The sequence below is a fragment of the Petaurus breviceps genome, unplaced genomic scaffold (assembly GCF_028583685.1).
Source record: "Petaurus breviceps papuanus isolate PSGF00001 unplaced genomic scaffold, PetGlider_PUasm1.0 90842, whole genome shotgun sequence".
In the NCBI taxonomy this organism is placed as follows: domain Eukaryota; kingdom Metazoa; phylum Chordata; class Mammalia; order Diprotodontia; family Petauridae; genus Petaurus; species Petaurus breviceps.
This window is the reverse complement of record NW_027187358.1, coordinates 11,443,489-11,467,379: the sequence shown is the minus strand read 5'-3', so window position 1 is coordinate 11,467,379 and position 23,891 is coordinate 11,443,489. Positions and strand designations below refer to the sequence as shown.

The 23,891-nt window shown below is 36.0% G+C and overlaps 1 protein-coding gene across 3 annotated transcripts in view; it reads left to right on the top strand.

The window, feature by feature from the left end:
* Positions 1 to 23,891, top strand: part of FBXO11 (F-box protein 11) — a 115,194-nt gene that overhangs the window by 67,826 nt on the left and 23,477 nt on the right. The window contains exons 2-11 of one of the 3 annotated variants that reach the window (XM_069071655.1): positions 17,825 to 17,952; positions 18,131 to 18,212; positions 18,827 to 18,968; positions 19,824 to 19,953; positions 20,471 to 20,554; positions 20,636 to 20,768; positions 22,169 to 22,275; positions 22,359 to 22,470; positions 22,858 to 22,964; positions 23,043 to 23,180. In XM_069071655.1, coding sequence (XP_068927756.1) covers positions 17,825 to 17,952; positions 18,131 to 18,212; positions 18,827 to 18,968; positions 19,824 to 19,953; positions 20,471 to 20,554; positions 20,636 to 20,768; positions 22,169 to 22,275; positions 22,359 to 22,470; positions 22,858 to 22,964; positions 23,043 to 23,180 — 1,163 coding nt within the window. Of the gene's footprint in view, positions 1 to 17,824; positions 17,953 to 18,130; positions 18,213 to 18,823; positions 18,969 to 19,823; positions 19,954 to 20,470; positions 20,555 to 20,635; positions 20,769 to 22,168; positions 22,276 to 22,358; positions 22,471 to 22,857; positions 22,965 to 23,042; positions 23,181 to 23,891 lie in introns of all 3 variants that reach the window. The other 2 variants (XM_069071654.1, XM_069071656.1) reach the window with 2 other exon arrangements.

Here is a 23,891-nt window from a genome sequence, read left to right as displayed (position 1 = left end):
AAAAGTAGCAAACCATTTCAGTTTCTTTGCCCAAAACACTCCAAATAAGGTCATGAAGAGTCAGATATGACTGAAAAAAATTACTGAACAACAGCAAATATCTATTTTGTGTATAGCTAGATAGAGCATTTATTAAGCACTTACTGCTGGAGTTACAAACAAGCAAGTCATCTTTTGCTGTCAAAGAACTTAGATCCTAATGGGGGTGGGAGGAAGTTGGTAGAGGCAGCATGGTGTGGAGATGGCTGGGAAAATACATAGAGGCATAGTTCCTGGCAGTTTAAGGTGAAAGTTCATTTTTCAAAATCCATGTCCCAGATGCAGAATTCAAGGTTTTGGTGGAAGTTGAAGGGGTTGGGGAGACCTGCTGGGAGGTGTAGAGATAGGGAGTGATGACCAGAATGAAGGCAGCATTGTATGAAAATGTCTGAGAAGATTCCCTAATAGGTTTGTAAACTGGAAGAATCTGTTTAGACAAGTGGCTTTTAAAATGTTTGTAGGGTAATTACATTTAGCATTGAAAGGGATCTTAGAGGTCATTTAGTCTAAATTCCTATATTTTACAGATGTCAAATATGAATTTCAGGTAAGAAAATTACTTGTTCAGTGTCTTGCTGTTAAGATTTAACAGCTGAAAATTCAAGCTCATATTCTCAGACCCCAATCCAGTATTATATCCACTGACCCATTCAGTTGATCATCATAACTGGAGGAGTGGAAAAGGAAAGGAAAGCATCAGAGAAGAAAGACCATCTTTTACTTTTGAGAACATCTTAAATTAGGGAGTCACTTAATGTCTTAATGCCTTAGTTTCCTCGTGTATGTTGATGATACATGTCTTTTATCTATTTTATAAAGATATATATGTGTGTATGTCTTTTCATTAACTTTGTAACATTTCCTGAAGGATTTCTCCAGTATCTTAAGTTTATTGAACCCTTTGAGGGAACATTCTAATATTAGTTTACAAGTTTACGGTTGTATTTCTAATCACAGATATTTAAGAGTAAATCAGATCTGTTATAGATTGTTACAGAACTTGTCAGTGGAAAGTTACTTTGAGAACAATTCAAGAATTCTGAGGAGGCAGACCATTGTGGAAATGAAATTATTGTGGACTTTGTGTACTTTAAAAATATGTAAAAATGTGGGTATGCTGTTTGTATGTAATTGAAATTTAGGATGATTTTACATAATCTGAGTTTAATTCATAGGCGTGAATTAAACCTAGGGTGTAAATCTTTTTCTCTTTATTCTGAATAGAGTTCAGTTTGATAAATATTTATTAGGTACATACAATGGATGAAGCATTATGCCAGGTGCTGGATATACAAAAACAAAACAGTCTCTGCCTTCAAGAATTTATATTTTACTGGTTCTTAGCTATGGCTCTGATGGCAGATTTAACTCTATTGTATAAAGATCTCTAGATTACTTTGTTAACTACTCATATTGTTTTTTCATATGTGGATATTTTAGGTCATAGCTTTTATTGGCGATTCTCTTAGTTTCCTGTGAGAGTCTCTTTTCATTTGTTCTTTATCTTTGTTTCATCTACTTTTATGTGGTATAAAACTTGTCATATCTCTGGGCAGTATTATCCCTACCCCCTATTCCACCTTTTCAAGTCATTTAACCCATAATCATATAAATTGCTATTAATAAGGTAGATGGTAAGTTAGTTGTATCTTTTTAAAAATCCCAAACAAACAGAACATGAAAGTAATGAGACTTGCTTGTGAAATTTTTCTAGTGGTAGTTCCAGAAAAAGAGTTTGAGTAATGGCAACATTGCTGGGACAAGTACCTTGCCTCTCTCAAAGTGATTATACTGAAGGAAAATAATCCTTTACATTTCTGATATAGTTCTTATTTTCCTTTTGTTTTAAACTATTCATAATTTTATAGCCACTAATTTGTCTTCTCTTTTCCACAGTTCACCCTTCAAATTGTGACCAGATTGAAATTCTTAAAAGTTTGCTTATAAATAGATCATTCCACTGCTTTAAAGTCTTTAGCAGTACTCATTACTTACAAAATAAATATATTTTAAATTCCTTAAATTGTTCTTCAAATCCAAATCCCATTTGGGATCCAATTTACATCTCTAGTTTAATCCTAGAATCTCAGGGTTGGAAGGGACCTCAGAGTTCATCTAGTCCAACCCACCAGAAAAAAAGACTTTTATAAGTCTGATAATTGGTCATCTAGCATTGTGCTTGAAACTCTCCAGTTAGTTTTGGATAGGTCTGATTGTTAGCAAGTTTTTCTTAGCCTAAATATGCCTCTTCACCCTCTCTCCATCTTTCTCGCTCCTTTGATGTCAACTGTCACACTCATCTTTGTGTCATCTGCAGATTTGATAAATATGCCATCTCTGCCCTTATACAAATCAGAGATAATAATACCTTGGGGTAGTATACTAGAAGCCCCCTCCTAATTGGACACAGAACCATTTGAAGTCTACTTTATTTGAATTATCATTTAGCCCATGTTTTTCTGTCGTTTTTCTAAGAATAGTGTGATAAATTGCCAAATGCTTTTCTCAGATCTAGTCAAACTCTATATCTGGCAGTCCTCTAATTAACCATTCCACTCTAGTAGCTCTCTCCCACTCCCATACCCCCCTCAAGAAAATGAAGTATGAGCTATTTTTAATAAAGCCAGGCATTTTCTTTGTGACCCTTTAATGAATTCTAGAATTTTCTAGAATTTGAAGACAAAGTCATTGGCATATATATAGTTTACCTATTGTTTTCTTTTTATATTTTGAAAATTGAGAGATCTATCTTTTATCTAATCCTGCTGATTTGATTGCCTTTTCCATTCTTCACAATCTTTCAAAGATCTTTGACATTGGTACTCTACAGTCTAGTGAAACTGACTTTTTTGCTGTTCTTACACAAAACATTCTGTCTTTCATCTGTGCCTGTAATGCACTCCCTCCTCACCTCTGCCTCTTTGAATACCTAGAGTCTTTCAAAGTTCATCTTAAAAGCCACCTCTTATTTAAGGCCTTCTCTGATTCTTCCCCTACCTCCTGCTGCCTCCCAAATTACTCTTTTCTTTTATTTTTCTATATTTTGTATATGCTATATACATGCTGTTCTCGCCTTCTCTCAACCCCACATAGAATGTTTGTTTATTGAGAGCAGAAACTTTGTCTGTGTATTCCCTTTTCCTAGCACATAAAGTGCAGACTGCAACACATGACTAATAAAAGGAGCAGTAATAAAGGATATCATGAAAGAAATGTGATATACATACATCTCCGTATATATACATATACATATGTAAAACTTTTTTCTAAAAACTGTTGTCAACCCTGTAGTAGCAGGAACAAAAGAAAAAGGGTGGAAAGCCAGGATGGTTTAATTGATATCCTTATTGTGTTGAGAGAACACAGAAGAGTCCCTCAGTGTATTGAGTGGACCTCCTATGAAATAATTAGGGAAGGTCATGGATGAGAGCAAGAGTTGGACAGGAATGGATGGATTCCTAAGTGGAAGAGAGTTCTATGTCAGTGAGATCACAGATCTGTTGGAGTTCCAACATTTTTAATACAAAACAAAACCCACTACCCTTTTTGTTGTCTTTAGCTTTTTCTCATCAACTGAAACTCATGCTTTGTTACATGTTACTGCTTCCAAGATCTAGGTTACTCAGCAAGTTTAATCTCTGCATTTACAATGGTCTTTTTAGAAATCTACCCTTTTGTCTTCATCAAAATTGTTTCTCTTTATGCCTTTACAGTATTATTCTTATGAGCTTTCCATTCTTCTTAGGTTGGCTTTCCCTGAAGAATTTTTAGTCCATGAGTTGCTTCTTTTGAAACCTTTTACAGTTTTTTTTCTCCAGAAATATATGTTAGGCATGGCCTGACTTAATTTTCTTTTATGATAGCTCTTAAGATGGAGATGTTTCTTCTTTCAATGGTTCACATGCATCCATTATTTCCTCTTTGTTGGTGAGACTCAGATTTGGAATAGAAGTTCACCAGAATCTCCCACTACCCCTCTAAACCCTCTACAGTAAATATTTCCTCCCTAACAAGTCATACACATTCTTAGTTTAATGTAACCATAGGACAGCCATGCAGAGATCTCTAGGCAGTTGAAAATGTGAGTCTGAAGCTCAGGAGAGAAGTCTGTGTTTGAGTTTGCAGAAAAGTGATAGTTAAAAATGAAGAAGTAGGTAGAGAGAGGAGGGCAAAACATAGAATTCCGAGAAATTCCATTTAAGGAGCCACTGAAGGAGATAGCAAGCTAAGAGCTAAAAGGAAAACCAGTTAAGTATATTGCAATAGAAGCCAAGAAAAGTTTCAAGGAGACCTTAGTCAATAATGCCAAATATTCCTCCTCCCCCCACCCCCCAAAAAAGAAAGGGAAGAAGACTGAAGACTGGATCGGTCCATTGGATTTGGTAGTTAAGATGTTGTTTGTGACCTTTGAGCAAATAATTTGAGTTCACTGGGGCAGAAGTCTGCAAGTAATTCAGTGAGTGGTGAGAAAGAAACTTAGTGGAACTGAATTGGGAGAAGTTTAGCAGTGAAATGAAGGAAAGTTTTGTTTTGAGAATGGAAGATACTGGAGTATGTTTCTTGGCACAGTGGAAAGAAATAATGGTCAGAAATATTTTGTATACATTAATACTAAAAATTAAACTTTATTATAGAAAAGTAAGATTTAACACAGATGTTTTTTAAACAGTTAAATTTTGCAGTTTTTAATCTGTGTAAAGAAGAAAATTAAAAACCTTACAAATTTTTTTTCACCTGCAAAACTAGTCTGTATCATAAATTAACCCTGGATTCCCTAATTTTTAATTGCTCTAAATAAAATTATTTTAATGCCAATTGCTTTATAAAACCTTTCTATAATTGGAGAAAAGCTAAGGTAGTCACAGCTGTGTTAGAAACAGTTGTCAGGCATGTATCTCTGCCATGAGACTAGGAACTGTTTTCAAACACAGTTGTTACTAGCACAAATTTTTTTTGTCTGACCGATGTGGCAGGTTGGTAAGTGGCATGAGATGTTTGTACTATATTATAGAAAAATTCATCCCACATGTGCATACCCATTAATAGCATGAGGATTGTTGTTTTTTTATTTAGGCGGGTTTTAAAATATTATCTTAAATTGTATTACAGATTAAGAAAATGTGGTGTAGGTATAGACCTGAATTGATTCTGTTGAAATGAATCCCAGTATGCCTTTTATTGGTGGTACTTTGTAATACCAAATATGTTGGCTCTAATACCTTCCTTGGCATCATGATATAGATCTGCAAGCATAAAGTATAATACTTTCTCTAATGACTAAATTTATCTTAAGATACTAGTTCAGTTTTCAGCTGCTAATTTAAATGTTGAAAAGCTGAAAACCTGTATATAGTGTTTTCTTTAAAGACAATTTAAAAATAAAATGAAATGTGCTTTATCCTTTCAGAGTACTAATGAAAAATTTAGTGAAAATATTTATAACTAGAAGTCCAATATGGGTTTTATAGTTCTTTCTGACAAATAGTGATCATTTTTAGTGAGTAGGCAAGTGCTAGGTGGTTGTGGTTCTCTGTTCTCCCTGCAGATCTTTATGTTGTGACAGTTAGGTATTGATCTCCTAAAATCAGATTTGAAAATGAAAAACGATAGATGTGAGAATCATCTTTAAGTATCTTTAAATAATTCAGATTGTTTTGTTGGATTTTACTTTTAGATTTTGTTTTTATTGGAAGCTTAAATCCTCTGTGGAATCCAAGTACTTAGAATAATTCCAGTTTGGAACTGCCTTTATTGCTATCCACCTTTAGTTGTGATATGGGGAGACTTTTCTTGAAGTGAGCAGCAAATACTAATGAGATTAATTTATATGGTGTTTTTTGAATAGTTGTCTATACTAGATGCCTCCTTTTCTTACCATCTTTTTTACTCCTTAAGCCCTTGAAATCTGCATCCACCTACTACCATTCTACTAAAATTGTTCTCTGTGTTTCTGCCTTTCAGCCATTTGCATCTGTTGAGGTAGAGGAGTTTCTAGTACTTCAGAATACCTGTAAGATGAACTGCAAGTGTTTATGTTTTATTTTTTAGGGTAGGGCTAGACATAAGGAAAACATTTGAGGACTAGCCTTTTACAATAGCGAATATTTATAGTGCAAAAGGTGATTTTGCCACTGGTTTCTATTAATAAGATTTTTATGGAATATAACATTTAAATAGAAGCAAATAGGTTGCTTTTTAAATGACCCTTTAAAACTTTTTAAGCAAGATGCAAATTGCAATCATCTGTGCACTTAAGTTGAGCACTATTATATTAAAGATATCTTCAATGTGTAGTCTGTTTTTCACATTTGCCATTCTTTTCCTTTACTACTAACCAGCTCTTTTCTGGCCCTGATAAGGTGATGCATGATTTTGCTGTACTTCAGGGAGTCTCTGATCTTTTTTAAAAGTGTTGAAATTTTCGTTTTATCTTTTTAGTACAGCTAATAATCACTGTGTTAGAAATACTAAACTAGAAAAAAAAATACTAAAGTGGTAAATCATCTGGATATACATTTGATAGTATCCTGCCTCTTCCTCAGTTTCACTCCGGACAATAACCATATTTTTCTGTGCAGAAGGGAAACACTGACCGTAGCCACCTCCTTTCTCACCACTACCACCAAAGGGATGAAAAGGGAGAAACATTCCCCCTTTGACCACTGGATGCTCAATTTGTTCTTTTCTAACACCCACCCACCCCTGTGCTCAGGGTGATTTTTATCACATGTATATACATTCTTTCTAATCGGCTTATTTTTTTCTCTTACTGTAATTCTAATTTCTGTCCATTTCCTCAGGAAAACCACTTTTAAACCAACAAATAATTATTGTTGATATGTCAATATTAGTTATACTACTCACGGCTAAAAAAAAAAAAAGGAAGGGTATAAGAATTGAAGTGAAACTGGATGTAATAAAGAAACTGCCATAAATTATTCAGAATGCCCAGGAGTCCCATTTTAACTTGATAATTACAGCAGTATTTGTGTCTTCTTTCATTTCATATATAGAATATTTGGGTTAAGTAGTAGAGTTTATGAACTAATTTAAGAACCTTACTACTTATAATAATGTTTCAGTGGAAAAGACCACAACATAGTATAATTTTCAAATGGGCATTTATAATAAACACATGTATAACACGAGTGGTCATTTACACATGATCGTATATTTTGAGCTTAAAGGACCTCAAAGGTTATCTGAACATTTTACAGATGGGGCAACTGAGGCTCTGAAAAGTTGTGATTTTTTCCAAGATCACATAGGTTAGTCAGCCAAGCATTTATCTAGTGCCTACAACATGCTAGATACTGTGCTAAGTGCTGGAGGTAAAAAGAAAAGCAAAAAACAACCCCTGCTTTCCAGGAGCTCACAAGCCTTTGTGAGGAAGACCTGCCTGCAAACAAGACCCAGACGGATAAAGTAGAGTTGATGTCAGAGGGAAGGCACTAAGTGTGATGACTGGGAAAGGCTGCTTTCTCTGAGACTTGAAAGAAGCCACAGGGCAGAAATGAGGAGGGTTCAAATTCTAGCAACGGGGGAAATAGGATGGAGAAGAAAAATGCCCAGAATTTGAAGATGGAGTATCCTCTGCCAGGAGCAACAAGACCAGTGCCATGGGATTGTAGAATATGTGGAAGGGAGTGAATAAGGTATAAGGACACTGGAAAGTAGAAGGGACCCGGGTCGTGAATGGCTTTAAAAATCTAAACACAGGATTTTATATTTGATCCTAGAGGGGAGGAGAACCCATTGGAGTCAAATAGAGGGGGGGTTGACATGGTCAAACCTGCACTTAAAGAAGATCAGTTTAACTACTGAGTGGACAGTAGAATAGAGAGGGGAGATTAGAGTCAGAGAAACAAACTAGGTCCTCCTGACTCCAGGGCTGGTGCTCTATTCACTGTGCCACCTAGCTGCCCCTAATTCACTCAATCTTAATGTTAGAATCACCAAATTTTTTAGCTGGTAGATCCCAGAGAGTGAATTCCTTCTCACATACTCAGGGGAAATAGGCCCAAGGAACTAACTTGACAGGGACCACATAGCTGGATAATGACAGAATTTTGGAACTGGAACTGAACTCTCATAAGCTTGTGAGCTATTCTTTTTTTTTTTTTAATAATATTTCATTTTTCCCCCAATTACATTTAAAGGCAATATTTAACTTTTTTTTGGGGGGGGGGGTGCTAGGTGGCACAGTGAATAGAGCACTGGCCCTGGAGTCAGGAGGACCTGAATTCAAAGATTACCTCAGACACTTAACACTTACTAGCCGTGTGATCTTGGGCAAGTCACTTAGCCCCAACTGCCCTGCCTTCCCCCCTGCAAAAAGCAAAAACAAAAAAATTTGAATTCCAAATTTTCTCCCTCGATGAGATAGTAAGCAATTTGATATAAGTTATACATGTTCAGTCATGCAAAGCAAAACTGATTACCATATTAGTTATTTGTGAAAGAAGCCACAAACTCAAAGGAAAAAAAACACAAACAAAAATAAGGTGGAAAATAGTATGCTTTGATCTGTATTGAGACCCCCATCAAGTACTTTTCTCTGAAGGTAGCATTTTTCATCATGAGTCCTTTGGAATTGCTCATGAGCTATTCTTTAAGTATTATTTTGATTATACAATTTCCATTTTCAGAAGATTATAGTGGAGAGCTGGACTGAGAGTCAGAAAAACCTGATTTCAAATTCTACCCCTCTTACATACTGATTTACACTGTCACTTAATCTCTCAATGCCCCAGGCATCTCTCTAGGGCTATAAATTGCAGAGAAAGTGCCAAACTGTCTTGGTTGGGGGGATTCAATAATGAGAGTTCCCTATACTAAAGAAATCACAGTTTAGTTTTTTAAAAAGACTTAAGGGTCCTATTTTTTTTTTACACATCTAATGAAATACAGTAGCTTCTAGTGTTGTCTAATAATGATGTGTTTTACACAGATGGATTCTCAAGATAACTGATTCTCAACCCCTGTCCATGCCAGGCTTAAAAAAGAAAAAAACAGGGCAACTAGGTGGCACAGTGAATAGAACACTGGCCCTGGAGACAGGAGGACCTGAGTTCAAATTCAGCCTCAGACACTTAACACAAAAACTAGCCCTGTGACCTTGGGCAAGTAGCTTAACCCCAGTTGCCCTCCAAAAAGCAAAAGAAAAAAACAAAACATTAAGCACCTCTTACTATCTACAAGACACTGCTTAATACTGGGATTTTTTTTAATGGGAAGAAACTATCCTTTCTCTTACTGAGCAAAGGGGAGATAGTCTTCGTCTGTGCATAGATAAATGTTCTATTTAAGGTGGAATGCTACTTGCAGCAGGTAAGTGAATATACGATCATTTGATGAGGAAGGGGTCAGTAAAAGGCTGTGTATAAAGCAAGTGGAATTGCAAAGCCTTTGTGTCTGAGCAGCTGCTTGAACTGAACCTTGGGTGAAGATAAAGAGGTTGAAGAGTAGAGGCAAGGAAAAAGCACATTTTTGCCATGGTGAACAACTGTATCAGCAAGCACCCCAGCGTCCCCAGGGTGGCTGCCCATACAGGTTCTTAGATCTGCTTTGTTAAAGGAAAGCAACTCAAAATGGGTTAACAAGCTTACTTTAATCAGTCAGACATATATCGTTTACCTTGTTCAGGGGAAAAAGGTCAGCACCCTGAACTTCAGAGTATACAGGCAGAATTATCAAGACAGAAACAGATCAAGTAGACAGCTTTCCAAACTGTCCAGCCATTACATCCATACCAAATCAACATGTGGGTTTCAACAACAACTTATATGAAGGCATAGTGGCAGGAGATCAAATGCCAGTTTCAGGGAATTTACAGCTGTGCAATTTGAGTAGAATATAGAGTGAGAAACGGAGTAATAGGAAGGGAGATTGTATATGAATGTAGACTAGGTTGAATGCCAGTCTGAGGCATTTCTTTAGGCAACAGGGAACCCTTGATGATTTGTGATTTAGGGATATGAACTAGTTCTGACCCATGCCTTAGAAATATTTTGACAGGTTGGGAAGGGGGAAGATCAATTAGGAAGTTAAACAGTAACACTAGTGCAGTCTAGAAGTTATGAGAGCCTGAACCAGGATGGTGGCCTCATGAGTGACAAGAACTGAGATCCATTTGAGAGGTGTGGATTTGAATTTCCAAGTCAACTTCTGGTGGGATAGAGGTGGGATGGAAGGAGAGGAGAGGGAATAGTAAAAGATATCTTTGAGGTTGAAAGCATACATGACTAAAAAGATGGTGGGACCATCAGAGTAGTCTGGACAAAGGTTGGGATTGAGGAGGGGTGGGTGGATAAAGAATTCTATTCTGAACATGTTGAGTGGGATATACAAGTGGAATTGGCTGATAGACCTCAGTTTTCTCATTTGTAAAAAGGAAATAATAGTATCTATGTCTTAAGAGAGTCAATCTGAAAAAAATATAAGAATTGTCATGAATCAGTGGTGGGCCCAGGTTAGATTAAAAAATATGGATTTGTATCTCAAAAAGAAAATATGAATTTGTAGTGTATCCTGTTGGCAGAATTTTATGACTTTATCTAGTGGCATTTTCCCACCATGTGATAGAAATGGTAATCAGGAGAGTGAGATCTGGCAAGGCTTGAATATTTGTGTGATACTGAGACCTTTAGGATCGTATTTTTAAATTCTTTACTGCTAGGATGTTGATTTTTATTGCACATTATGACTGTTGAGAGGTATTGTGGTTTAATGGACAATGTTCAAGTCCCACTTCTTGATGAAGTGGTTGTGTGACCCTAGGCATCTAACTTAACCGAGGTATTCCAGGCAACTTTCTAAGACTAAATTAAAGAGAAGTTTCTGATCTTCTGAGGGAAGGCTTCTCATCCTAGAGTTCCTTATATCAGTGATATCAAATCCCATTTCCTAAACCTACAAATGTTAATCCTCTTCTGAATTTAATAATTTTTATGGAAATTCCTTTGATATTGATCTAATTAGCTATCACTTTTGCTATTAGGCATTCCTTTTATATCCTTATCAACTCACAATCACAATCCCACTCTTTACAAAAGCTCTTCTAAACCTTTTCATCCCTCCTCAAATCTTCTTCTCTCCCCCTTTAACTCTTAGCTGAGAACCTGCCTCATATTTAACAGAACAAATTGAGGCCATTTACCCAGAGCTTCCTCTTTTCCCCTTTTCCTCATCTCCTATCACTCAGATGCCTTTTGCCATTCTGTGCTCCTTTATCTCTTTCTCATAATGATGAGGTAACCTTACTCCTTACCAGAGTTAACCCCTCTACCTGGAAAAATGATCTCTTTCTATTCCATCTCCTCCAACAGATCTCTGTCATCCCCATTCTATCACTTATTTTCTTGCCTTTTTTTTTTCTTTTGGTGGGGGGGGGGGAGGACAGTTGGGATTAAGTGACTTGGTCAACATCACATGGCTAGTAAGTGTTAAGAATCTGAGGTCAGATTTGAACTCAGGTCCTCCTGACTCCAGGGCCAGTGCTCTATTCACTGTGCCACCTAGCCATCCCCTATCACTTATTTTCATACACTCAATATTTACAGTCTCCTGTACTGCCTACAAGCATACCCATGTCTCCCTCCTCCTAAAAAAAACCCTTCACTTAATCCTTCCATTGTCATCTCTCTCTTCTGCCCTTTGTAGTTAAATTCCTTGAGAAAAGCCTGTTTATAATAGATGCCTGTATTTTCTCTCCTTTCACTATCTTCTTAGCCCCTAACAATCTAACTTCCAAATTTAATCATTCCACTGAAACTGTTTTCTCCAGTATTATCAATGTAATTAGCCAATACTCTTTTCTCAGTCCTGATTATCCTTGACCTCTCTATACTGTTGATCACTCTCTCCTTCTTTATCTCTCTCCTCTCTATGTTTTTAGTACACTACTGTCTCCTGGCTTTCTTCTCAACTATCTGACTCCTTCTTTTCCATCTCCTTTGCAGGATCTTTGTCCGGATCATAACCCTCAAATCGTAGGTGTCCTTCAGGGTTCTGTCCTAGGTCGTCTTCTGTTTTCCCCTCTATACTACTTCATTTGGTGATCTCATCAGCTCCCATGGATTTAATTACCATCCTATCCTGATGGTTCTCAAACTACCTATCCTGCCCCAACCTCTCTACTGAATTCCTGTTTTGCATCTCCACCTGTCTTTCAGACATCTCAGACTGGATGTTTGTTCAGTAGACTTCCGTGAACTAAATATGTCCAAAACAGAACTCATCTTTTCCCCCAAACCCCCCACCCCTCTTATCTCATCATTTCTGCATCATTCTCCCAGTCTCTCAGCCTCAAAAACTAGAAATCATCTTGGATTTCTCAGTATCTCTCACCACCACCACTCCCTCCCCATATCCAATCTGTTGCCAAGGCCTGTCCATCTCACATTTGTAACCTCTCTCAGATATGCCCCCCCTTTCTCCTCTTGACATTGCCACCACTACAGTATAGGCCCTCCACTTCACATCGGGATTATTGCAATAACCTGTTGATGGGTCTGCCTGCCTCAAGGTTCTCCCAGTTCCAGTTCATCTTTCATTCAACCACCAAAGTGATTTTCATAAAGTACAGGTATGACATGTCACTTTCCTACCCAATAAACTCCAGTGGTTCCCTATGCCTTCAGGATCTAATATATAATCCTCTGTTTGGCGTTTAGAGCTCTTCATAACCTAGCCCACTCCTACCTTTCTAGTTTTCTTATACCTGACTCCTTGCCACATACTGTTTGATCCAGTGAATCTCCTGGCTGTTGCAGGAAAACAACATTCCATTTCTTGTCTCTAGGCATTTTCTCCAGTTGCCCCTTCATGCATACTCTGTCTCCTGAATTCTTTGGTTTCCTTTAAATCCTAACTATAAAATTCGATTTTTAACAGGAATCCTTTACCAAGCCCTCTGAATTCTGATGCCTTCCCTCTGTTACTCATTTCCTACTTATATCTTGTTTGCATTTTGTCTCACTCATTAGAGGGTAAGGACTGTCTTTTGCCTCTTTTTGTATCCCCAGCCCTTAGCACAGGCTGGCACCATAGTAGGTGCTTAATCAGTATTTATTGATCCTCACCTTTTTAACTTGCATGGTAAAATTCTGTCTGAAATAGAAGTGAATAGTATCTGAAAAAAGGCCTGAGAATGTCTTGAGGAAGGGCTGGAGTGGGGGAGGGGGGGATTACTAATTTAACTGTTTAGAGGTCTTTTCCCCTATGTTTCCTGGTTCGTGGCTATTTGAGGGTTGGTGAAAGTGCCAGGTAACTACCTGGAGTACTTTCCCTATATGTAAGACATTGCAGGTCCTGCTGGTGGGGATACAATGATAAAAATTTGACAGTTATTGTACCTCAAGGAGCTTATACTCTGTTGAGAAAGAAAATATGCACATATGTAAATATGTAAAATGTATATGTGTATAAAATAAATTCAAGGTAATTTTGGGGTGGTACTAGTAGCTGTGTGGGAAATGCAAGATCAGGGACACTCTTATGTAGCAATTGTTATTTGGAAGAAGCTCAGAATTTTTAGAGGATGATTTGAGGGGAGGGGAATGCATTATAGGTGGGGGTGGGAGGGCGGGGAGCAGTGGGCGGGGTTAGCCAGCTCAAATACTTGAGAAGACAGGAGAGAAAATGGCATATGAGAAACATCAAGAAGGCCAGTTTGGCCACACTGTAGAGTTTATAAAGGAATTCTATCATACTGTAATGCCTCAGTATATTCCTGCTGAAACTGCATTTCTTTCTGCAGATTAAAATTTTTCTCATCCATGAATTGTACTGAGATAAATTCTAATGAGCTTTGCTTACCTTAATGCAGGCCTGCACATCTTGCAGGTCTGCAGCTTGCAGCATGCCAAAGGATTTCTTCTATGTTTTCCAAGGGCTGCTTGAATGGGGCAAGTGGCCCAAGTGCTGTAAGTGGCTTACAGCCACAGATTGTGCAGTCCTATTAATCAGATTATTCCAGCAGTACTCTAAGCTTTAAAATAGTCATTTTGTAATACTTGACTCATACTTTTATTAGTTTCATTTTTATGCTGTGTGCCTAAAGTCTCACAAACTTCTCACCTATCTTTAGGTGCCATTTTTATTCACATGAAACATCAAAATGAAATAAAATTTAATTTCATCAGTTTTCATTAATTACCACACACAAAATGTTGTGTAAACATCTTTTTGCTATTTAGTTAGTGACTTTTAGGTTTGTTCCTGAAAAACATTCCATTTTGGTTCTAAGATGCTGTAATACAGTGTCAGCTCATGGATAATGGCTGCACTGCTACACACACACACACACACACACACACACACGAACAAAGGGGATGAGAAAGAAAAGCACACTGACAGATGGTCTTGTCTTTGAAGGAATAGGAAAGGACAAAATTAATGTGGACACATTCCCGAATCTGGCTCACTTCTGCCTCCTTTGTGTCCGCCTCAACAACCTTGACCTCGGAGTGCCCCCACTGGGTCTCTAGTGCATGTGTCTTAAGTATTTTTTTTAGCAGTAGGGGAAAGAAATCTGATTAATTCCCGTAATTATCACCTCAGTCAATCAAAAAGTACTCACACAATGGGTGTGGTGTGCTGCGGTGGTCCAGGGAGAGTATTTTAGGCAGAAGGGACATAACCTCCAATTATCCTTCTGTCCCTGTTATCCAGCCAACCTACCACTTTTTTGTTGTTGGTAGCATTACTTGGCAGTTTCAGATATAATGCTGAGTTTTGACAATCTTGACCCTATTCTTACTTGGACGATTCAGCTTAATTGCCCTTTTTCATGAGGCCTGTCTTGATTTGCTCAGTTGCTGGGGTTTTCCCTCAGGAAGTTGTTCTCTGTGTGTCTGTGTGTGTATCTATCTGAGTGTGTGTGTGTGTATATATATATATGTAGGTAATATAGATAGTTACTGTGTGAGAGAAAGAGCGAGAGAGGCAGAGAAAGGGAATATTTACTTTTCTGTGTGTATTTTATTGTATCTTTTTCTTCTGCCATTTCCTTGAATAAGCCCTTCTACTGGCGAGGGCTATTTAGGTTTTGTCTTTGTGTCCCTGTTGCTTAGCTGGGTGCCTGGCACATAGAAGGCACTTAATAAGTACTTACCAAATTGATTCCTATCTATCCTTTCCCTTAATCCTTTGAAATTTGTTCTCTCTTAATGTTGCCTATCCAGCTATGCTTAGCTATCTCCTCTCTCTTAATCATAAGTTATGAGAAAGATCAATTCACTTTCCCATAAGGCTGTTATTTTTTCTCAGCAGCCACTTCTTCCTTACTTTTATTTTTATGAATAAATCTAGAATAGATAATCCTCAAATTGGTTCCTCTCCATTTGGAAGGACTTGTCTTTAAAACAAATCAATTAATTATTAGTTGCTCTGTTGAAGCAAAGAGAGAATTGCAGCAGAAATCCAGATAATTGAGACTTCCTATCACTACTATATTCTGTTTCTTCCAGGCTTCTAATCTGTTTCTAACATTTTTCATCCCTTTCAATCCAAGTAGTCTGTAATGTGAATATATCACTTGTGTTTCTGTCTCTGTTAATCTTTATCTATATGATGTGAGTGTGATTTAACATATCCTATTCTTTTTGTATAGGATGTACTCTTCCTTAGCCAAGTATTCTAGTCCTGCCTCTAGGATAAAATATATACTCCTTATTTATCAGTTAAAATCCTCGCAACTTGCTCTCAACCTACTTTTCCAAACTTATTTCTTCCCACACTCTGTGATCCAGCCCAGTTGGTCTTCTTTCTTTTACTCCTATATAACACTAGATCTCCCATCTTAGTGGCCTTCGTTCTAACTGGCTCTCATGCCCTAAATGTGCTCTTCCCTCAACTCCATCTTAGACTCTTATTATTTCCTTCAAGACTTACTTAAGCACCATCTTCTGCTTGAAGCCTTTCATGATTTCCTATCTCCCAACCCCAGCAACTGCTCCTTTCCTCAAAGTTGTCTTGTATTTATTTTATGCATATTCTGTTTATATTTTAGTCTCCTTCAATAGAATATGAGCTTCCTAAGGGCAGAGACACTTTTTCATTTTCGTTTTTGTATCTCCTCTGCCAATATAGTACCTGGCAAAAAGAAGTTGGTTAATAAGTGCTTATTAACTGATTGCCCCTGTCCCACAAAGTTTCAGAGATACTGCTTCCTTGTGTTAGGCTTTCTAGTTCACACTGCATTCTGTGTTTTGTACATTGTGACTAGACATGTGATCGTGGCTTTTGTTTTTTACTCTTTTATATCAAATTGGCTTTTGTCTTTTATGAGTTCTGGGCGTTCTTTATATCTTCCTACAGTTTTAACAACTTTATATTGTCTAGTGTTTATACTTAGGTAGTGTTCCCTTTCATCCTTTCTTTTAACTTAAGGGTTTTTAAAATTATATTTGTAAGACTATAGGCAAATATATTCTTATTAGCCTTTGTTAGATGCATTCTATTCCCATATTCTTGTGTTTCAAGCTATAGTACAGAAATCTAAATCTGGTTCTAGGCATCATCTTTTTAACAAGATATTCACTTATAAATTCTTTCTTTTCTGAAGCCTTTTACTGTGATGATCAATAGCAGTAGCCAAAGCACCACCTGTGCTCCTAAAGTTTTCAGTTTCTTGTCCAAAACTTCATCTTGAAAGTTGGCTTTTCAGATTCCTTTTGACAGTCTAATCTATGCTGTTGTGTATCACCATAAGTAAATAAGTAAGCAGCCAACTTCCCTCCATAAGTAGGTTTGACAAGTTTTTGGGAGATTTTCTGGGTATGTCTCCCCACAAGTAAGAACCTACAATTGGGTTAGCAAATAGCTACCCTTTAGCTTAGAATCACCAACCACCACTACTCATCTCATCTTCCTCTGACCTTTGCTAAATAATGCTAAAGTGTTTGCTTTCTCCTAATAAGGTCCAGCTCTAGTTTCTTCAGGAGAAGCCTCACATCTGTTGATAGACCAATAAACATTTGGATCTATCTTCCCTATTTACTTCGTGTCTCATTCATCCATCCTTCTGTGACAGGGAATTCTGACTTCCACCCCAAATCCTTTTTCTTTTTGGTTTTCACACTAACCCTGTTTTGTTTTTAAAAGAACACTTCATTCTTGATTACCTAGAAACTGGAGGGTTCTTTGAGTCTGCTTACCCACTTTTCTATGAGAAATAGTAGCCTGCACTTAGAATACAGATACAGATAGTAGTAACTTGTTTGTGGCATAAACATCAACACGTCCTCATTAAAAGTCTCACTGATCTTCATATTTTTTTGGAAGCAATGGCCTTAGTTTTTTCTTGGTTCTTACTAGAAAACATGTGTTCAAATTTTTACTTTGTCACTTCCTGCCTGAATGACCTTGTACAATACCTTTCTGGGTCTTGGTTTCATTTATTATAAAATGAGAGGATTAGACTCAGTGATCTAAGGTCATTCTGGCTCTAAATTACATTTTATGAATGAGGCAACGAAGGCCCTGGAGAGTTTTAAATAATTTGTCCAGTGTGAGAAGCAAAAACCAAAACCCAAGTTTCTGCCCTCATAGTGAGTCTACTTCTCTTTCTGTTGGATTAGAATTCTATTACAAAATAATTTGAATCCCTCATTGACTCTCTTAACTTACTAAACAATATAGCATATATTTTCAAAAACATAGGTTTTTATTATATGTATTTTTAGGAATACATCAATGTAAATATGACCATCATATAATAAAATGGATATGTACTAGACTGTCTTTTGTAAATTAAAGAACTTTTTTTTTTTAATTGTAATAGATGATGATGTACCGGCAGATATGGTCGCAGAAGAATCAGGTCCTGGTGCACAAAATAGTCCATACCAACTTCGTAGAAAAACTCTTCTGCCTAAAAGAACAGCTTGTCCTACAAAGAGCAGTATGGAGGTAAGTTGTCTGTTTTGTTTTATGCCCTTTTGTTAGGACATTAGCATGCATGTGGGAGAGGTGGGAGAGGAGTTTCTCTTTAAAAAAACTAATATAAAATCTTTTCACATTATCTAGAAGCAATTGAATTTTTTTTTTTAACTACAACTTTCTAAAGTGGTATTTTTGATGTTAAAAGGGTGCTTCTACTTCCACCACCGAAAATTTTGGTCACCGAGCAAAACGTGCGAGAGTTTCTGGAAAATCACAGGACTTATCAGGTACTTTTTTTTATAAGAGAGATTAAGAACAGAGAGGGGTACATTAATCAAATTCATTTTCAGTTATTTTATGCCAAAATCAAGAACCTGATATTGGAGGGAAATATTGTTTTACATCATTTGGGGATTAGAATTGGAATCTTGCTACAGTCTGACAGTGCAAAGTCTCTTCCTTCTTTAGGACTTTTATTGATAGTGTATAAAGTTATTTTTACCATGTTTTCCAAGTTAAGAAAGCCATACCTTGGGGCAGCTAGGTGGCGCAGTGAATAGAGCACTGGCCCTGGAGTCAGGAGGACCTGAGTTCAAATCCAGTCTTAGACACTTAACACTTACCGGTATTAGCCATGTGACTGTGGGCAAGTTACTTAACCCCAACTGCCCTGCCCTCCCCTCTCCAAAAAGCAAAAAAAAAAAAAAAGTCATACCTAAAAGAAAGTAATCAAGTAATCCATGCCAAATTCAAGTGAAGAGAGGGTTTTATGTATAAATAAAACAAATTCTGTCAAATCAGTAGTTTTCTGGTATTAAAAAAAAACCCTAATCATTAATGTTGATGATTTACTTAGTAATCAGCTAGGTTATTTAAATGTGTGTTAATATTTTAATAGCAGCACCTGCTGAACAATATCTTCAGGAGAAATTGCCAGATGAAGTAGTTCTAAAGATTTTTTCATACTTGTTGGAGCAAGATCTCTGTAGAGCAGCATGTGTGTGTAAACGCTTCAGTGAGCTTGCTAATGATCCAATTTTGTGGTGAGTGAAAAGCTATATTCATTATCATCTTGAGATATGTTGTTTGCTTGTACAGAATGCCAAAGGCAGTAGGAAAGATGAAATGTGCACTTACTGTTATATTTAAATAGCTAAGCCAAACTAAAAATGCTTCTGTTTTTAAAGTACCTGGTTCTCACAGATATGAGTTGCTAGTCAAAGCAATATTTATTGAAAAGTAATTAAAATATTTTCTCTATGATGTTTTGGTATTTTTTGTGTGATTATGGGGAATTAATTTCTCATTTAATTGTTCATTAGGAACAGAAATAAAATGAATGGATTTATCTTTTTGCCTGCTTTAAATAATAGAATCATAAGTATATTAAAGAAGAAAAGAGAAATAGGAACAAACTGTTTATGTAGAAAAGGTGTTTTTATACTAGTATTGACGTGTCTTTTTATTTACTGTAATGTAATTTTTAACTACCTAATTAATAGAGGGAAAAAAGCTGACTAGAGTAATAGAGCTGTAATTCTTAAGTTGTAATTAATAGTGTCTTCAGAGTTTGTAAAACTAATGAGAGATTGAACTGGTCGGGAGAGCATATTTGCAGAATGTTTTTTGTTTTAAAAAGTACTAAATTGAATATTTTAATTGTGAGAAAATAGTACAGTATTTTATGTTGTTATTTGGATTTTTTCCACTAGCTTTTGCACTTTAGTCAAACACATAAATGATTGTGTTAATAGCCAGAATAGTTTTCCTGTGTTCTATCTTTAGTCTTATTTTCTATTTATTATTAAAAGGGATTAATTTTGAGGTTTGAATTTTGATATGTAATTTGAAATAATTATTTTATTGATCTTTATTTTCAGTACTTTTTTCTCTTTCAGGAAACGATTATACATGGAGGTATTTGAGTATACACGTCCTATGATGCATCCTGAACCTGGGAAGTTTTACCAGATTAATCCAGAAGAATATGAACATCCAAATCCTTGGAAAGAAAGCTTTCAGCAGTTGGTATGCAGCCTCACTTAATATAGAACTACTTGTCTTACCACATAATATGTAAATAAAATTTCTGCTTAAAAGAATATTACATCCCATTAACATTAAAAATTATCTAGCAGACATCGTGTTTTTTAGACAACAGATATTTTGACACTTTGATCATTAGGAATCTAAAAAAAAAAGCTACAAAAGCTTTGATTTTGAAATTTTTGAAATATCTTTTTTCCCTCTAAGAGTTTATGCTTAGCAAGCTAGTCTAAGGTAGTTTATGATCCCTTAGATTTTTCATTATTGCTTTCATATTAATGGCATACTATATATGTTGTAGAACTAACCTCTTTAAAAAGTACAGTAAATGAGTGGAAATATATATATTTTAAAATGTTTCATTTAAGGTTGACATATACAAATATGACATGGTTGTAGTTGCAATTTAAAAAATGAAATGTTTGTCTTAATACCATATTTAAGCATATTAATTTTTCCCCCTCTTATACTGCTTTTTTTTTTTTTTGGTACATTTTAGTATAAAGGAGCACATGTAAAGCCAGGATTTGCTGAACATTTCTACAGTAACCCTGCAAGATACAAAGGGAGAGAAAATATGCTAGTATGTATTATTTTTTTAATAATTTCTTCAAAAGTAATGCTATAGTTTGTAACTAATACTTTTATTTCAAATTTCTTTTAGTATTATGACACCATTGAAGATGCACTAGGTGGAGTACAGGAAGCTCATTTTGATGGACTTATCTTTGTTCATTCTGGTATCTATACTGATGAGTGGATATACATTGAATCTCCAATTACCATGATTGGTGCAGGTATTTTGATATGTATTTTTAATCTTAATTTTTAATTCAGATTAGCAAAATTTCTAAAACAACAGTTGACACATTATGCCCTTAAAGCAGAAACTATATATTGTTGATTAAAAAAATTTTTTAAAAGAAAGTTTAAAAGAAAAATTTATATTTTACTGTATGAGACAGAGGACCCTTCACAGTCAGGTAGAATAGTTTAGAGAGGAGGTAATAAATACTCTTACTTAAAAGAAAATTGGACAATACAAGACTATATTTCTTTTAAAGTGATTATATTACCTAGATTGCTCTCCTCCCCCACATGACCTAGATAGAGTTGCCAACCTCCTGGTAGAACATGAAAATTAACATACATGTTTCCTTCCCTTGTGCGTATATTAGGAAACATTGGTTATTCTTTACAGTGTTTTTAATAAATTTTAAATTTAGTATTAGTTATATTTTGCTTTGAACTGATATTTTGTTGTAATGCTGCAATATTTTTTAAGTTTCTAAGAACAGATTCAATTCAACAGATTAGCATAACATTCTGTTAAATTTCTTGAATATACTCCCTCTGCTCGTTTTTAGGTAATTAGTACATAGGGTATTTAGTTTTCAGCATTCGGCTTCATAAGATCTTGAGTTCCAAATTTTCTCTCTCCCTCCCCCACCCCAAGACAACATGCAATCTGATATAGGCTCTACATATACATTCACACTAGCATAGAACATTTTTCAAGTAAATGCAGATATCTTGATGAAGTTCCTTATTTATCTCCCTTTCTTTCCTCTTTACCCCCTGAAAGTCATTTTCTCTCTGTCTCGCTCACACGTGAGTGGATACACAGACACACACCCACACCACTTTCTCTCCTTTAAATTTGATATAATTTTTGATGGTTATAATTCTCTGCCAGATACTAATTTTTTAATATACTTTGTAGAATCCCATTATAGTTAATCTTGTTGTAGTACTATAATGGTAAGACCCATGTCCTTTAAACATTATATATAATAAAGCCTAATGTAACATGGTATATGTTATGTGTTAGGACCAACTCGCAATACTATTTATTATTAATCAAGGGCAGCAGAGTTTACTGGAAAGAACACTAGACTTAGACCCAAGAGAACTGAATTCAAATCCCAGCTTGGCTATATGCTAGATATTTGGCCACAAATAAGTCAGAGCCTCACTTTTCTCATCTATGAAATAGGAATAATACTTTTACTACCTTGACCATAGGTTAGTTTCAAAGAAAGTATTTTGTAAAAGCTTGAAAAGGTATGAGTTACTACTTAGTTTTATAGTATGACATAAAGACTGTCCTTTATATTTAAGCTTTTTCTTCTGCTAGACATTGTTTAATCTGTTCATTAAAAGTGATGTACTGTTCTAAAAATGTGTCTCTTTACAGCACCTGGAAAAGTGGCAGACAAAGTCATAATTGAAAACACTAGAGATTCAACTTTTGTTTTTATGGAAGGTTCTGAGGATGCTTATGTTGGATATATGACCATCAGGGTAAGAGACCTGAGATTAAAACTATGCATATTTAAATTACTGAGTCAATGGTTGTTTATTTGAAAAAAATTTATATTTTTCAGTTTAACCCTGATGATAAATCTGCTCAGCACCACAATGCCCACCACTGCTTAGAGATTACAGTGAATTGTAGCCCAATAATAGATCACTGTATTATTCGAAGTACCTGTACAGGTTAGTATTCCTTCCATATTCTGATGTTACCTGGGTATTATAACATATATGTATGTATTCTTGCCCAAATAAAGAATAAAGAAACTTGTTTCAATTCTTTTTTTTCCCACAAATTAAAATAAAGAGCTGTATCATGTATTCAGTGTAGATACGCTTGCCACCTATGTAGATCATAACTCATTGATAAATAAGTAGATGGTCTTTGAGAGTGACTGTGACCAAAATACTCATCACACCACAACTACGCTGGTGATAGGTCTCTCAGAATTTGTGTCTTTTCCTTAAATAGTAGGCCTGTGGGTCTTAAAAGAGTTAAAATTAAGTAAGTTCTTAGCACAGTGCTAGTAAAATGTGCATGCGTTATTTCAGATTTTATTTTCCTTACAGTTGGTTCTGCAGTATGTGTTAGTGGACAAGGAGCATGTCCCACTATCAAGCACTGCAACATCAGCGACTGTGAGAATGTTGGACTTTATATAACAGATCATGCACAGGTACTTTTTAATTCTAAAATTTTTTCTTTGATGTTTGGAGAAGTTCTACTCTTGCTGACTTCTGATTGTTTGCTATAGGGGATATATGAAGATAATGAGATTTCCAATAATGCTTTAGCTGGGATTTGGGTTAAAAATCATGGAAACCCCATTATTAGACGGAATCACATTCATCATGGACGTGATGTTGGTGTGTTCACGTTTGACCATGGCATGGTAAGAACATTTCCTTCTTGGTAGAAAACATCTGATTCACGTCATCAACTAGATGATTACTTACCAATAAATATTTGGACATACTAATTTTTTTCCTGAATATGTTCCAAACTTCATAAGCTGAAGTGCAAATGGAAAAACAATTCTAGGATTCCTTGATATACATAGCAGTTTGCCATTTCCTAAATTAGCAAGTTAACAAGCATTTATTAAGCAGTAGCCAACTGGGCACTTTGTTAAGTACTGGGGAGGTAAAGAAGGGCAAAAAATTGTCACTACTTTCAAGAAACTCACTATCTAACTTGGCAGACAACACACAAACATCAGTGTACAACAAGATATATGTATATGTAAATATGTGTGTGCATATATATGCAGTGTGTGTGGCTTTTTGCAGGTGGCCTTTTATCAGAGACTTGAAGGGGGAACTAGGGTTGCTAGGAGGCAGAGATGAGGAAAGCTATTGTGTTTCAGGCATCAGAGACAGCCAGTAAAGAAACTTGGAATTGAGGGATAGAGTATCAACGTATTGGGAACAGCAAGAAAACTAGTTGTTATTGGATTGTAGAGTACATGGTGAGGAGTAAGGTGTAAGAAGATGATTGGAAAAGTTGGCTCCAGGTAATGAAGGGCTGTTGAAGCCAAATAGGATTTATACATACATACATACATACATACATACATACATACATACATACATACATACATACA